Below are 14,876 nucleotides of genomic sequence, written 5' to 3'. Positions count from 1 at the left end.
CATGTTTGCCTCCCTTTGCTGACTGGTACTCAGAGTGAAGCCATTTAGATGCCTAAAGATGGATTTGGAAGCCTAGATTCAGGCATCCATTTGCTGCAAAAAAATCTCAGCCTAGAAATATCAAATGGTAAAAGATCGGGTTGTGGCTAAAGAGGGCGAATGGGCCTCCAACAGGAGACTTGCATTCACTTCCCATTTCTGCCATGTCTCATTGGGTGGCCCCTGCTACCATCTCTATAAAATGGATAAAGATTTAACAATATTATTTCCTAGGCAGGTGTGTTGACTTATTGAGGTCTGCAAAGTGCTTTGAGAGCCTCAGCTGGAGTGAGGAAAGGAAAGGTTGATCTGTTGCATAAGAACTGCTGCCCCAGGAAACCTTCCCCCTCCCATGCTGTGCTTGAAGGAGCGGCCTGTGTCCAGCATTGTCAGCCTTTTGCTCAGCCTTCCCTAGTTGCAAAGACCTTTGTAGTAAAGGAACTGCTCCTGATGCTATCAGGTGACAGGAAGCTGGTGTGGAGACAGAACAGCGTCTATTACAGATGCTTCATGAAGTGCTCTGCCCCCAGCTCCATCCTTCTTGCTCCCAAGGTGCAGAAAGGGGAGAGCTGCAAACCGACATACAGGAAAGTAACCCTGTCTGTTCCCCTCCTTTGTACCCTGTCCCTTTCTGCAGTTAAACCTGGGGGACTGAGAGCATTTAACATGAATTCCTTACTGCCCATGCTGGGGCCAACCTGTTGGGTGGTGGCTATAGAAGGCCACCCACTCAGCTAAGGGAGGGGCCGCAGAAGAGCCCAGAACTAAACTGATTATGAACAATAGGGATAGGGGTGCAAGTCATAGGGTCACATAAAGGATCCAGAGGGTGACACTGAGCAGAGAACCCCAGACAGTGCCCAATGATCTGAGTAGGAGCCTGGAGTCAGTGGGTGCTGCTCAGAGAATGGGTACATGAACAGACAAGGGAATAGGGGGAAAAAAGCCCCACAGTCCAAGGGGATGCCCCCCATCTAACTTGCTGGACTGATTGGAGGGGGTGCCTTGGCCAATGCCAGAAGGAGAGGGTGCCAGCCCTGAAGACTGAAATCCCTTATCTGCAGATAAGCTACAGCAGTAGCAGGGCAGATTTCCCACCACCGTGAGACGGGGAGCGTAGTCTCCATGGCTCACTTAGTACATAGCTACCTCTCCATTGCCACTGCCTGCGGGGGCGGCTGGTTAGCCGCCTCAGAGATGTTTGTGAGCCTGGAACACTTGTTTAAGAGGAACATGCTGGAGAGCCCACAGCTCATACCAGATGGAAGCAACTTCTAGCACTCAGGACAGCCCTGGCGTAAGTTGGGTGCCACTCCTACAAACTTCAGTGCCAAATGTATCCACTTCAGCCTTAGGCCTGGTCTGTACTAGAAATGGTTTGCCACAGAGGGGAGATGCAGCATATATTGCAAAGCAGTGCTTTTGCCAGCATAGATTATATCAGTTCCCTGAACAAAATAAGGTGTAGCCGCTGTGAGGAAGTGGGGTTTATTCATCTTGTTATGTTGCAAGTGAATCTTCCTGTTCTATACTAATACTGTGTGTACCTTCGTTTCCCTGTGGACTGCACGAATACTTAGGTGGTGGGACTTGGTGGTGAGACTGCCCAGCTATTTGCACCTATATAACCTGAGTCCCAGGACGGGGGATGCAACCAGGTGACACCTTTTGCCCAGAAGGAGACAAAGAGAAGGAGGAGGAGCATCAAGGGGGATGTCAGAGGTCAGGTAGCGGGAGGTTGGCAGTCTGCGTGGTAGGGACTGGAACAGGGGGAATCCAGGGCATCTGGTCTAGGATTCCCAAGATGGACTTGGCTGAAAGTCACTGATGTCTGTAAGAGCAAGCTCTGTTCTACACTGTGTCCTGTCGACTACTAAACCTTCTGTTTTACCAGCTGGTTGAGAGTCACGTCTGACTGTGGAGTTGGGGTGCAGGATCCTCTGGCTTTCCCAGGAGCCCCGCCTGTGCGGCTTCGCTGCGGGAAGCGCACGGTGTGGAAGAGGAGGCTGACTGCTCCGAGGTCAGACCCAGGAAGGTCGAAGCTGCTTAAGCTTCTTGCCCAGGAGACAGGCTACTCACAGAGTCCTGCCTGGCTTCATAGAGAGTAGTTCAGAGCATCTCCCGGTGACTCTCTGATGCCAGCAAAAGGGCCATTTGGTCAATATAACTGTGTCCTCACTGGGGCTTTTACTGGTATAAAAATGTTATTAAAAAAAATCACATCCCAACCAACATTGCTATAGCAGCAACAGTTTTAAGTGCAGATGTGGCCTTACTTGCTATGGGTCTGAGGGGGATTTGAAGCAATGACTCTTCTAGTGCCTTAGGAATTCACTAAATTTGTTTGGTCACCTTGGGGTCTAGCGTGTGTGGATCCCCTCTGAGCTCAAAGTCAAAGCTCCCCTGAGCCATGCCCCTGAGTCAGGCTGGAAGTTTCATAGCCAACAACATGCAAGAGAGCGACATGACTGGTATCAGGTTGGACTGCCCTTGACAGCCCTAAATTTTGCAGCTGGTGAAATATCTCCTCTCCTCATCTTCCCTTCAAACGAAACAAGGGGCCAGATGATGAAGCATGTGAGAGATAGGGACAAGGCATTCTCAGGTGAGCAGCTCCGGCAATGGAATGAACTTCCAGAGGGGGTCAGGCGCCCCCAGCATCTGACCATTAGGAACTGCTGCAAAACCTTCCTCTTTGAGAAAGCCTTTCCACCAAAACAACCCCTTCTATTCCCAGCTCCTTGCTGTCCCCCATCACCTTCTGCTAGGCCCCCTCCAAAATCCAACCTTGCCTCAAGCAGGGTGCAGCGCAAGAGACTAGTAACTGTACTATTACTATTTTAATGTGGAAGACTCAGATTCTAGGGGGATGATCAGCAGGATAAAACCCTAAAATTTGATTGATAGATTAGATTAGATGATGAGTGTATGGGGATAGATAGATAAGATTAGATTAGATTACCTATTCAAAAATGTTCAGCACCCACCCAGTCAGAGGCCAGTCTTTCAAAAGAGAGCCGGCTCAGATCTGCAAAGTTATTTAAGCATCGACTTCCCATTGATTTCAGCGAATTCCTCAGTGCATTGTTGTGCTCAGCACTTTTGAAAACCCGGCCACTGTGGCGAGCAGAGGCAAAGTGCGTTCATTTCAATTAGTTCACATCCTTGTTCCACCGTCTCACTTTTTTCCTTTCCTGACTCTGACTCCTGTCGTTTAGCCCAGGAAGATGTTTTATTACCCAGATCCATCGGGTGGAGGGGACAGATAACCAAGGAGGCCTCCATGCCTTCCCCCTGTCCCCACCCCTGGCAATGAGCAGGCTGCTGTTGTTTGCAGAGTCTTCAGAACTCTTTTATCTGGAGACAATTGAATCAGTTCATTTGATTCATTCTTTGCTTTGCTCCATGTGTTTGGATTTTCTTCACAGATAATCTCTTTCCTAATTAAGTCAAGGACCCTGTGTGCATTAGGAAAATTCCCTCTTAATGAGTCTCTCTGTCCCTTCTGATCCTGGGGGCAAACAATGGAGCTGCCTGGATAGACAGGGCCAAGCTGTCACATTAATGGAGAGATCCTCCAGGGATCGAGCTTGCTTGCGTGGACTAGAGGCCAAACTGTTTTCAACCCCGATGGAGAATGAAGCCAGAGGCTGAACCTGTTGATGCCTCAAGGTCCCTTTGACTTAAACGGATCCAGGATGTCATGTCGTGTATTGAGAACTGTGCTGAAATGACAAGCTGTCACTTTAAATCCGAAGGGCCTTTCTGCTCCTGCTTGCAGGTTAGGGGGCTCTGAGGGTAGCATGGGATCTGCATCAAAAGCCGCCTGGAGCAAGTTGGGGTGAGTTGTGCCTCACTGCCTTAGGGGGCAGCCTGCTGTGTCACTCTGTATTTGGCTGGGGTGTGTTAGATTTCTGGAGTCTCTGCAATAAGCGATACATTGCAGCCTTCCAGGAAGAGTGTTCATGGTTTGATTTCCCAAACTAGCGCCTAAAAACAGCAGCACAGGTGCGACTTGAATACAGATCCAGGTGCTCGGATGGGATTGGGCTTGGGGCGGCTGGCCTGTATCTGACACGTTGTCTGACTAGATGATTCCAATGGTCCATCCCATGTGGACTAGCTCTGAGCAGCTCCCTGTCTACACTTCAGTTCCCCCCATTGCTGCTAGCAGTGGAGTTGCACTGGTGATAGCAACCGGGGAAATGTTCAGGGGGCCGGGGGGAAAGCCTAGTGAAGACACAGCCGGGAGTCAGTACAGAGTAATGCAAACCTCACTACCAATCCCAACTGACCATTATCCTTCCACTGCTGGGCTTCCTGCCGGACACTGAGCTCTCAAACTGGGCTCCACGGGGCCCTTGCAGGCGGTCTGTGGAGAGCTGGCTAGGCACATGGTCACGGTTCTTCCATTACTGAATACCAGGAAACCAAGCTCTTTCCTAACCTTACTTTCCCCTATAAGTAATTGCTGTAGTTGCCACATGGACTGTCAGTGCCTGTGAATGGGAGTGAATGGGTCTCCATTCAAATGCAGATCAAGGAGTGTTCTTTCAATTCATTTGGATAATTGAGACACTGTGGAACTGACTAGCCCAAGAGGTAAAGAAAGATCCCAAGAAGAATACATCTATCTAGAGTGTCTAAGGCAACATTAGGGAATTGGTCCTGCTTTGAGCAGGGTGTTGGACTAGATGACCTCCTGAGGTCCCTTCCAACCCTGAGATTGATTCTATGATTAGGCTGGACAAAACATTGCAGAGGGTATATAAACCCTCATGGGTCTCACGGCATAAACCAACCAGTACCTGTCTGTGGTCAGGAAGAAACTCCTGTGGGTATAACTGTCCACTGTGGAGTTTCTTGCACCTACCTTTTAAGCAGCAGGTGGTGGACACTGTCAGAGACAGGACACTGGGTTAGATGGACCCCAGGTCTGATCAGATCTGGCAACTGCTACATTCCTAGAATTGCATCTCCCCCACCTCTCCTGGGAGCTTGACGGTAATCTGATACAGAGGAGTTTTCTGTTTATTGGCTGGGGGTGGGGGTAGATGATAGGGACTGAGGCTGGGAAAGGGAATGCGGGAGTGTCTCTGTCCCCATAGCAGAACTTTGCTCCCAAAGGGGACTCCAGTAGGGTGGGGTGGGAGGAGGTAAATGAGATGAGGGTGGAGACCTCTGGTTAAATTCTCTCTCCTTTGTCTCTCTCTCCTGTCATTCCAGGCCAGAATCTGGGTTTGTAACCTCCTCCAGGCCAATTCACCCAAGGCTTCCTCTGGGGAATCCATATCTTAATTCAAAGGCTGCTCCAGTGCCCCCAAGCCCCAGTCCCTCTGCCCCTCCTTGGAATGGAGCCGGTGCCACCCCCTCCGGTCTCTCACCTGAATGGCAACTGGCACTACCAGTTCCGGATCATCCTCCTAGGGGATTCCACCGTGGGCAAGTCCTCCCTGCTAAGGCGCTATGCCGAGGGGTCCTTCAGCCCGGCTCCCTGCCCCACCGTGGGCGTGGAATTCTACAGCAAGATGATGGAGCTGCCTCCGGGCATCAAGGTGAAGCTGCAGCTTTGGGACACGGCCGGCCAGGAGAGATTCAGGTGAGGAGGGACCAGAGACCCAGCTTGCCCCATTTCACACCAAGCATCCAGTGCACTTACCCTGCGGGCTCAGACACTCCCACCCAGAGTCACATTCCCACCCTCCAGTCACTCACGCACACCCACCCAGGGTTATAATTGTCCTAGCATTGGCACAGCCCTGAGATAAGAATCTTAGAAATCCCTGAGACGTACCCATCTACCACAGAGATCCAGTCCGCAGAGACCAGATCCCTTCAGAGAGTGAGAGTCACACCGAGAACCCTCCACCTCCCGTGCCTGCCTGCCCCCCAGACTGGACACACGTACCCATAACTGGGGACCCAGCTCACCAGCTCCAAACCGGTTTCCTTCACCCCCAACACACACACATCATCCCTGATCTGGTGCTTTCTCTTTCCTGCACCCGATGGCCTGAGCAAGGGTGGTGGTTTTGTTTTTAAAAAGGGTTTTGTTTCCAGTTTTCTTTTCTTTACAGCTTTGTCAATGTCATGCTGTAGCATGATCATGTGCATGATGAAGTCACCCAGTCACGCTTGTGTGTTTGCACTGAGAGGCCCGGGTGAGAGATGCTTGCATTGCAATAGGAGAACTTGAGTTTTTTTTTATACTTAGGGTCAATTCCAGCAATTATTTGACTGCCAGTAACCCCCCACTCATTTTTTACTGGGAACGTGGCTTTCTTATGGAGAAAGAGCAGCGGGAAGGAGAGTGGATGAAGTTTACAGCACAGGGGAATCTTGGAGTCTAGAAGGCAGGATTTGCTATTGTTGTGATCTGTGGGTGGCTGTGTGGGGGAGTGGATGGTTTTGTTCAGTGATTCCTGCAGGCTGGAGAAACAATTCTTCTGTGTGTGAAAAAGGATCCAATCAGCTGAAAGGCTTGTTTGTTGGGGGGGTGTTGAGATAAGAGCGGCTGAAGGTGGCATAACTAGTTATGGGCCTGACCTGGCAGATCTACGCAGGTGAACAGCTCTTACCGCTGCAAACAGTCCCACTGAAATCAACTCTTCTTTGGGGAGCTACAGCTGCAGTGAATATTAGTTATGACGCTACTATGCGCTGCAGTTTCTGGTCATGGGAGGACATTGCCTCTAAGGAATGAATGAGCAACTAGCACTGAACTCCAGGCACACCCCACCCCATGGCACACACGCTCCATGGAGCACACCAATGCAGCATAAAACAACTAGTGGAGGGCCTAGGATAGGGGCCTATTTAGGTGCCTAACTCCCCTGGACCAGAGGCCTTGAAAACCCTCACTAGTCAAGCTCTCCCATAACACAGTGAGGAGTGTGGTTTTAAAATCTAGAGCATGCCTCCCTAGCCCAGCCTCTAAGGTCTACATGAGCTGCGCTTGACTTGGGTCCAAGTGTGGGGTGCAAAGGTGGTTTTATGCCAGCTCTGCAGTTCCCTGATCCAGGAGCCAGTCAGGGTGATTCGGCTCTTGGCACAATTTAGAGATGTTTCAGGGCTGCTCTAAATTACTCCAGCCAGGGACCACAGGCACTGCAACAATGGCTTCCTTTTCCTGGCCATGCTGAGGACTGGGCGGGGCAGCAATACAGAGCTACTACATCAGTCTTGCATAACCCAGGGATTCCTCTTGTGCAAGGAGACTCCTCACTCACATAGCCAGTGATGTTGACTTCTTGGCCGCTTTGCTGTATCATAGGAGAGAAGCCAAGCCATAAGGCCAGTCTTTGATAGCCCTGCTCCCAGAAGAAAAACTCTTAATATAGGTCCTTAAAGATGGATGAAATAGTGGGGATCTGCCCTTATTTGTCTTTGTATGATGTCTGAAGAAAGCCTAAAACATTTCTTTCCTGCTTGTGTTTTACATTAGAAGTGTCAGGACCCTCATGTCTTGTCTTCCCTGGTTCTACTGAAGGGCTCTGTGGAGCACTAGAAAGGTGGATTGGAAGGTTTCTCAGCCCTTACTCAAGGGATGAAGACATTTAATCTTTAACAAAAAGTGTTTTTCTCTTTAGTGTGTACAATACATTTGAGTCAAATAGATGTTAACAATAAAAAGAGTTTCAAGACTTTTGACTAAAAATCACTTCCCTGATTAATTCGTCAGGATTTATTTCTTTGCCATCTCTGGGGCCCAGATCCTTAAAGGTATTTAGGTGCCTAACTCCTACTGAACTAAATGGGAACTAGGTACCCAAATACCTCTGAGGTGCAGGCCTGGGGCCACAGTTTAGTCTCTAGTTGTCCATAGAGTCTTCCAGGAAAATAAAAAAAGAGGCAAGACCTGAATTTCTAATGTAAAAGGTAATGGGATGGGGGTGGGGAACCTCTCCCAAACCCAATGTTTATGTCATCAATCAGCAAAGTAGGACAGGGCACCAGCTGTGTGTGGGGTTCAAGGTGACACATGGTCCAAAGTGAGTAAAAGCCAGCGGGGCCTTAGAAGACCAGCCCTAGTTCCTGGATGGAATTTGCAGGTGAGAAGCAAAGTTAAGGGCTCACTGAGTTGTTACATTTGTGTTCCCAGATGCATCACCAGATCCTTCTATCGGAACGCTGTAGGAGTGCTGCTGGTGTTCGACATGACCAACCGTAAGTCCTTCGAGCACATCATTGAGTGGTACCATGAAGTGGCCAGCATCCAGATTATGGAGAAGGTCATCTTCCTCCTGATTGGTCACAAAAGTGACTTGAAATCAGACTGCAAAATCTCCACCGAAGAGGCAGAGGGGCTGGCAGCCTCCCTGGGCATCGGTTTCATGGAAACATCTGCCAAAAGCAACACCAATGTAGACTTGGCCTTTGAGACGTTGACCAACACCATCTATGAGGCTCTGAAGAACAAGGAGATTGATCTTCAGGAAGGCTGGGACGGGGTGAAGGTGATTCACAAGAAAACCTGCAACCCCCAGAAGAAGAGGCGAAAACCGCAAGAAAAATGCCAGTGTTAACCCAGAAGTTAGGGACTAGGACCTGGCGTAGGGGATCGAATTGGTGGAGGAGGGACTGGATGAGCCGATTCATAAATAAATTAGAGATGGGCCTGAGATGTACGGTTGGAGGTTCAGGGGGACGGGAGTTCAGTTTATCTCTAGGGAAAATAAAAACCTCCAGGACTTGCTTTCACCCACAGTAGATGCATTCCATCAGAATAGTAAAAAGTGCACTACTGCCCCCTTTAGGTGGAGAACAGGGAATCCAGAGAACACTAGAGGCATTCCCTTGGTTCTTAGCAGGGGAAATAAATCCCTTTTAATACGCTGCAGCACTGGCTCTAAAACTTTTTAATTTTTTTTAACTGAATTTTAGGACTAGGAAAATCTTTAGGTATCTAGGAGTGCAGCTCTTAAAACATACATGAGAATGCATCAAATACATCGAACAATTGAGCCAGTCAATGGGGCCTTGATCCTTAGTAGGGTCCCCGGAGTGGTACTGCATTACAAGGGATCAAATCCAAAACTCCTTGCTTTATTGAAACATCTCAGAGACTTCAGCTTTACAAAGAAACCATCGTGGCCTGATTTTGGGTGCCTAAGGAACATGGTGAGTGGAAGAATTCTCAGGATATGAGGAAGCCGATTAGATGTTTCCAGAGGGTGGAATTCAGTTGCAGTCCTCAGTGCAGAGGGGTGAGAGTCACCCCTTTGAAAAGGGGCAGTCTCATGCTTAGGCACTCTTTTAATTCATTCATTAATTGTGGAATAAATTGCTCCGTTTCTAGCGTAACCCTATGCTATTTGGTCTAGACTGAGGAGGCCTTAGAAGTACATTATTAGTATTCCACCAAGGTTGGGGCCCCATTCTACCATGTGCTATACCAACATATAGTAAGAGACGGTCCCTGCCCAAAGGGGCTTGCAATTTAAATAGATAAAGGGGTAAGAGGGGAAACTGAGGCATAGAGCAAGGATGTGACTGGTCCAAGCTCATAGGCAGAGCTAGGAAAAGAAACTATGTCTCCTGACTGTCCCACAGGTGTCCTATCCAGTTGGCCACACACCCTCGGTGATCATGCTCCTATGCTCAGTCTTATGGCTTGACTGCATTTGAACACTTAAAAATTGCTATGGTAAACTCCCAGGGACAGATTCACCCCTCCCGTATCCCTCTACAATGCCATAGATTTCAATGGCATAGCCTGGATCTAAACAAGAGTGACATTATGGGTACCATCTTGCATCTAGTTAGAAAAATCCCAGTTCTGTTCCTCTCTAGCCAGGCATGCTGCATCTGTCGAAAATCAAGCTGGCATTAAACTCCCTAAAATCCTGGCCCATAGGAAAACTCTCGCTGACTATGTAGCACCAGGATTTAACGCCAGTGTATTTGCAGGTGTCTGTTATTGTTTGTGGGTGTGAAGCTGTGCTACCTATAGACTAGTGCAACCCTGGTACTCACGTCTCCAGCTTGTATGGATTCTTCATTACAAATAAATCATTTCCTTTGTATGATTTGGTGCTTCCTTCAAGACTGGGGGTTAGGATGGGAGAAAACTGTGCCAGCTTATGCAGCAAAAGGCCTTCTGCTGATGCGCTGCACTTCCGTGGCTCCATTTTACCTGAGGATCTTAACACCGTCAACAGTTTTTAACTAATGAGGCCTCACCCCCTCCTGTGAAGGGTGGAAATATTACGTTCATTTTATAACTGGGCAAACTGAGGCACAGTAAAGTCAAGTGACTTGCTCAGAAGAGTGGCAAAGTCAGGAGTCCTGATGCCTGGGCCACCTTCCCTACTCACTAGGCTGCACTTTATCCCCCTTAAAGTAGTTTTAAACTTTCAGTTTAAATTAACAGTTCTTTCCTGGGATAAAATAATCCAGTGGCTCTCAGCTTGTCTAGACTGTTGTACCCCTTTCAGGAGTCTGATTTGTCTGGCGTACCCCCAAGTTTCACCTCACTCAAAAACGACTTGCTTACAGAATCAAACATAAAAATACAAAAGTGTCACAGCCTCACTATTACTGAAAAATTGCTGACTTTCTCATGTTACCATTATAATTATAAAATAAATCAATTGGAATATAAACACTGTACTTACATTTCGGTGTATAGTATATAGAGCAATATAAACAAGTCATTCTATGAAATTTTAGTTTGTACTGACTTCGCTAGGACTTTTTAATGTAGCCTGTTGTAAAACTAGGCAACTATTTAGAGAGTTTATGTACCCCCTGGAAGAGCTCTGTGTATACCCAGGGGTACCCGGGCCTCTGGTTGAGAACCACTGAGCTAATCTGTCGGCTCTTTTTTTCTATTGTACCTAGTCTAGCTGTCACATTTCTTATAAAGCCACCACTGCGGTATCTGGGCCCATTAGTGTTTCAGTTCTGCAGTGATCACATGAGTTTGCCTGGTTAATGTGTCACTGGCGATAGGGAGGTAATTGTGTGGGGACTGTCAGACACTGTTAATTCAGGGGAGTCCTAGGGTCTGTGTTATACTGGTGATCAGACTAGACAGTAATAGTGGCCCCTGCTGCCCTTGCGCTCTGTGAAACTCTACAACAGGGGTCAGCAACCGATGGCACACGGGCCAATTTTTAATGGCACGCTGGGGCCTGCCGGGACCCCAGCGTGCCATTAAAAATCCTGCCGACGCGGCAAGCTGCAGGGTCCGCGCTCCTGGGCTGGAGCGCCGGACGGAGCGCAGCAAGCCGCCCGCCCCTCCTCCGCCTTCCCCATGAGTCCTGCCGCCGCGCCCACAGCGCTCTGGGGGGGTTGGGGCTGCGCGCTCCCGCGGGGCAGCGTTTGGCTCCCTGGGGAGGGAAAACGGCTCCTCGCTCATCCGGAGTCCCGCCGCCTCGCGCGCAGCGCTCTTAGGGGCAGGGCGGGGCGGGGCTGCGCGCGTGCGGCAGCGACAAAACTCCGCGTGAGCCGGAGCCTCATGGTAAGGGGGCCGGGGCCGGGGCTTGGATAAGGGTTGGGGGCAGACAGGGAGCAGAGTGGGTTGGATGGGGGGGTGGTTAGGGGTGGGGTCTCTGGAGGGGGCAGTCAGGGAGTGGGAGGGGATGGATGGGGCATGGGAGTCCCTGGGGTCTGTTAGGGGGTGGGAGACGGATAGGGGTCAGGGCAGTCAGGACAGGGAGCAAGGAGGGTCTTGGGGGGCAGTTAGGGTGAGGGGGGGTCTCTGGAGGGGATGGTGAAGGCACAAGGAGCTGGGGGGGTTGGGAGTTCGGGGGGGCTGTCGAGGCAGGGGTGTGGAGAGGGGTTGGGGCAGGCAGGGAGCTGGAGGGGTTGAATGGGTCCAGAGTTCTGGGGGTCCTGTCAGGGGGCGGGGAGCGATTAGATAGGCATGGGAGTCCCGGGGCTCTATCTGGGAGTGGGAGTGTGGATAAGGGTTGGGGCAGTCAGGGGACAGGTAGGGGGTAGAGTCCTAGGGGGGCAGTCAGGGGACAAGGGGCAGGGAGGCTTAGATAGGGGGTTGGGTCCCAGGATGGAGTAGTTGGGACAAAGAGCGGGGGGAGTTGGGGGTTTGGGGGGGGCAGTCATTGAGCCCTGACCCCTCCTCCCCCACAACCCTGTGCCCTGAGCCCTGCAGCCCCCCCTCCCCCACAGGCCCCTTCCCTGAGCCCTGTACCACCCTGCCCTCTGACTCCTTCACTCCCTCCCGTGACCCCAGCCCTGACTCTGGCACCCCCACACATACCCAGCCCCCCTACCCTGACACTTGCACCCCCCCTCACATGCCCCCAGCCCTCTGCCCTGGCTCTTGCACCCCCCACATTCCCAGCCCCCCCCCCCACATCCCATGCACCCTGCACATCCCCACCCCCATCCTGAGCACCAAACGGGAGCTCCTGCACGCCCACTCACGTTCTCACCTGCTCCCCTCACACCAAATGAGAGCTGACTATGTGAGTGCCCCCACACCCAAACCTCCTGCCCTAACCCTGAGCCCCCTCCCCCATTCTAGCTCCTGGCCGGACCCTTCACCCCCAGCCCTGTGCTCGGTCCACTCCCACCCTCAGCTCAGTGCAGAGAGAGGAAGAGAACGGGCCAGAACCAGGGAGAAGGTAGGTACCCACTGTATGTGGGCAGGGCCAGGACCCCAGACCAGCCGTGGGCTGAGCGGGTCCGGCAGCCGGGATGCCAGCTGGCAGGAGCTGGCGGATGGAACTCCTGAGCAGCAGTGGGCTGAGCCGCTCAGCCCGCTGCTGGTCTGGGATACTGGCGGGCCGGCGGCATAAGACCAACATTTTAATTTAATTTTAAATGAAGCTTCTTAAATATTTTGAAAACCTTTATTTTACAATACAACACTAGTTTAGTTATATAATATATAGACTTGTAGAGACCTTCTAAAAAACATTAAAATGTATGACCGGCACACGAAACCTTAAATTAGAGTGAATAAATGAAGACTCGGCACAGCACTTCTGAAAGGCTGCCGACCCCTGCTCTAGAATCAAAGGGTACGTCCAGACTACCCACTGGATTGGCGGGTAGCGATCGATTTATCGGGGATCGATATATCATGTCTTGTTCTTGATCCCCGAACGCGCTCCCGTCGACTCCGGAATGCCACTAGGACGAGCGGCGGTAGCGGAGTCGACAGGGAGAGCCGCGGCCGTTGATCCTGCGCCGGGAGGACGGGAGGTAAGATAAGTTGACTTCAGCGATGCTATTCCCCTAGCTGAAGTTGCGTATCTTACATCGACCCCCCTCCCCCCCGGTGTACACCAGGCCAAACTGGGCAGGATTTACCTAATCTAGTCTCTTCAAGTTCTCACAGTGCTCTCATCACGAGCCTGGGAGGGGCCCTTTCCCAAATCCCACCCCCTTTGGGGTGGAACTTCTGTGGAGCCACATGGGGACAAATGGTGCTTCCTCCTCACCCTGTCAGCTGCCACAGCAGGACATGATGTAACAGGGGAGTTTAACCAACAGACCATTTTTGATTCGGTTTGTAGAACATCTTGCTGCTTGGTGGATTGGCAGCTTCAGGAATTGAACCTATGGACGCTGCGTCTTAACCCATGAGCTGCTACTGCCTGTGCTAAAAGGCTCTGTTCTGTTAAACTTATAAGAGAGGCATCAACTTGTACATGTGTGGGCCAGACACCACTGGCAGGAGAGGGAATAGCGCCACCACATGGCTTAGGTGTGGGTTACGTCTGCTTGACACCAGTGAGGCAGTAAGGAAGAGTCTGTCACTGCAGCCTGGACTGATGTTTTCAAATCTGTGGGTGAACCTGGGCTCAGAATCGAGTGAAGCTGGGAGCTGATTGTATTGATTCAAATACAAGTATTATGCAGGCCCAATCAGCCACCCAGGCACCAAGCATGTCCTGCATTACTTCACGCCCAGTTGCAATATCAACGCTTGGTCTTTGGCGTCAGCGTGCACAAGGCATGAATGAACACAACACAACACAATACATGCCCTGTCGTGTCTTGTTGCTTAAACATTCTCCCAAGGGAAACCAGTGGCTCTGACACCAGATCTCTGCTTATCCCAGAGGCTCGGCTCATGCCCAGCTTGGCTGTAGCTGGATAGGGAAGAAACTGCCTTTAAAAGTGAATCCTATTAAGTGAATGTGAAAGTCTTTTAAATCTTCTCTATAATACCGTACTAAATCGTAGTCCATCTCTAGGGCCTTCCAGCCAAAGAGCTCAAAACCTTTAAATTTGGACTCAGGGTTTGTCTATAATCTGGAATAAAGTAAGGTGTGGATTTAAACCAGATTAACTATTCCTGATTAATCCTGTGTGTGGACACTGTTATTCTGGAATAAGTGTGTCTACATACAGGGACATGTGTAGGTTTTGGGGGGCCCAGGGCAATATCTGACACAGAGGTCTCCCACCCTTCCCCAGGGGGCCAAAGTGGTGGTGATTAGCCAGTGAATCCACCCTGCACTCACCCCATAGAGACAGTGCCTGTCCCATGGGGCCAGGCCCAGCTCCCCGTTCTGGGTGTTGTGACCCGACACACAGGACCACAGCACTGCCCAGCCACCACTTCATCATGGCTGGGCCAAATTTGAGATAGTGGTGTAGGACCTGGGGCACAGCGTTACTAAGTATCCCCATGGCTAGGCCAAGCTGAAGTGGCATTCACACCCCATTGCACCCGGTCACACTGCTGCCCACTCATACTCCATGGGTTTGGAGGCCCTCTTAGATGGGAGATCTGGGATGAACTGCCCCTTTTGCACCCCTCTCTTGGCAGCCGTGTCCACACATAGTGTTAATCAGGAACGGCTATTCTGGAATAGCTCCCCAGGACAGTAGACAAGCTCTGTGCCTCCCACTGCCCC

At 50.7% G+C, this 14,876-nt stretch overlaps 1 protein-coding gene across 1 annotated transcript; it reads left to right on the top strand.

Annotated features, from left to right (window-relative positions):
- Window positions 1-5,290: 5,290 nt before the first annotated feature.
- Window positions 5,291-10,555, top strand: RAB42 (RAB42, member RAS oncogene family). Its single transcript, XM_050932530.1, has 2 exons — window positions 5,291-5,638; window positions 8,141-10,555. The coding sequence occupies exons 1-2, from the start codon at window positions 5,391-5,393 to the stop codon at window positions 8,562-8,564; spliced, it is 672 nt and encodes a 223-aa protein (XP_050788487.1). The 5' UTR covers window positions 5,291-5,390; the 3' UTR covers window positions 8,565-10,555.
- Window positions 10,556-14,876: the final 4,321 nt, after the last annotated feature.

This window comes from Gopherus flavomarginatus, chromosome 22 (genome assembly GCF_025201925.1).
Source record: "Gopherus flavomarginatus isolate rGopFla2 chromosome 22, rGopFla2.mat.asm, whole genome shotgun sequence".
In the NCBI taxonomy this organism is placed as follows: Eukaryota; Metazoa; Chordata; order Testudines; family Testudinidae; genus Gopherus; species Gopherus flavomarginatus.
Note: the sequence above shows the minus strand (reverse complement) of the source record. Positions and strands in the feature narration are given on the sequence as shown.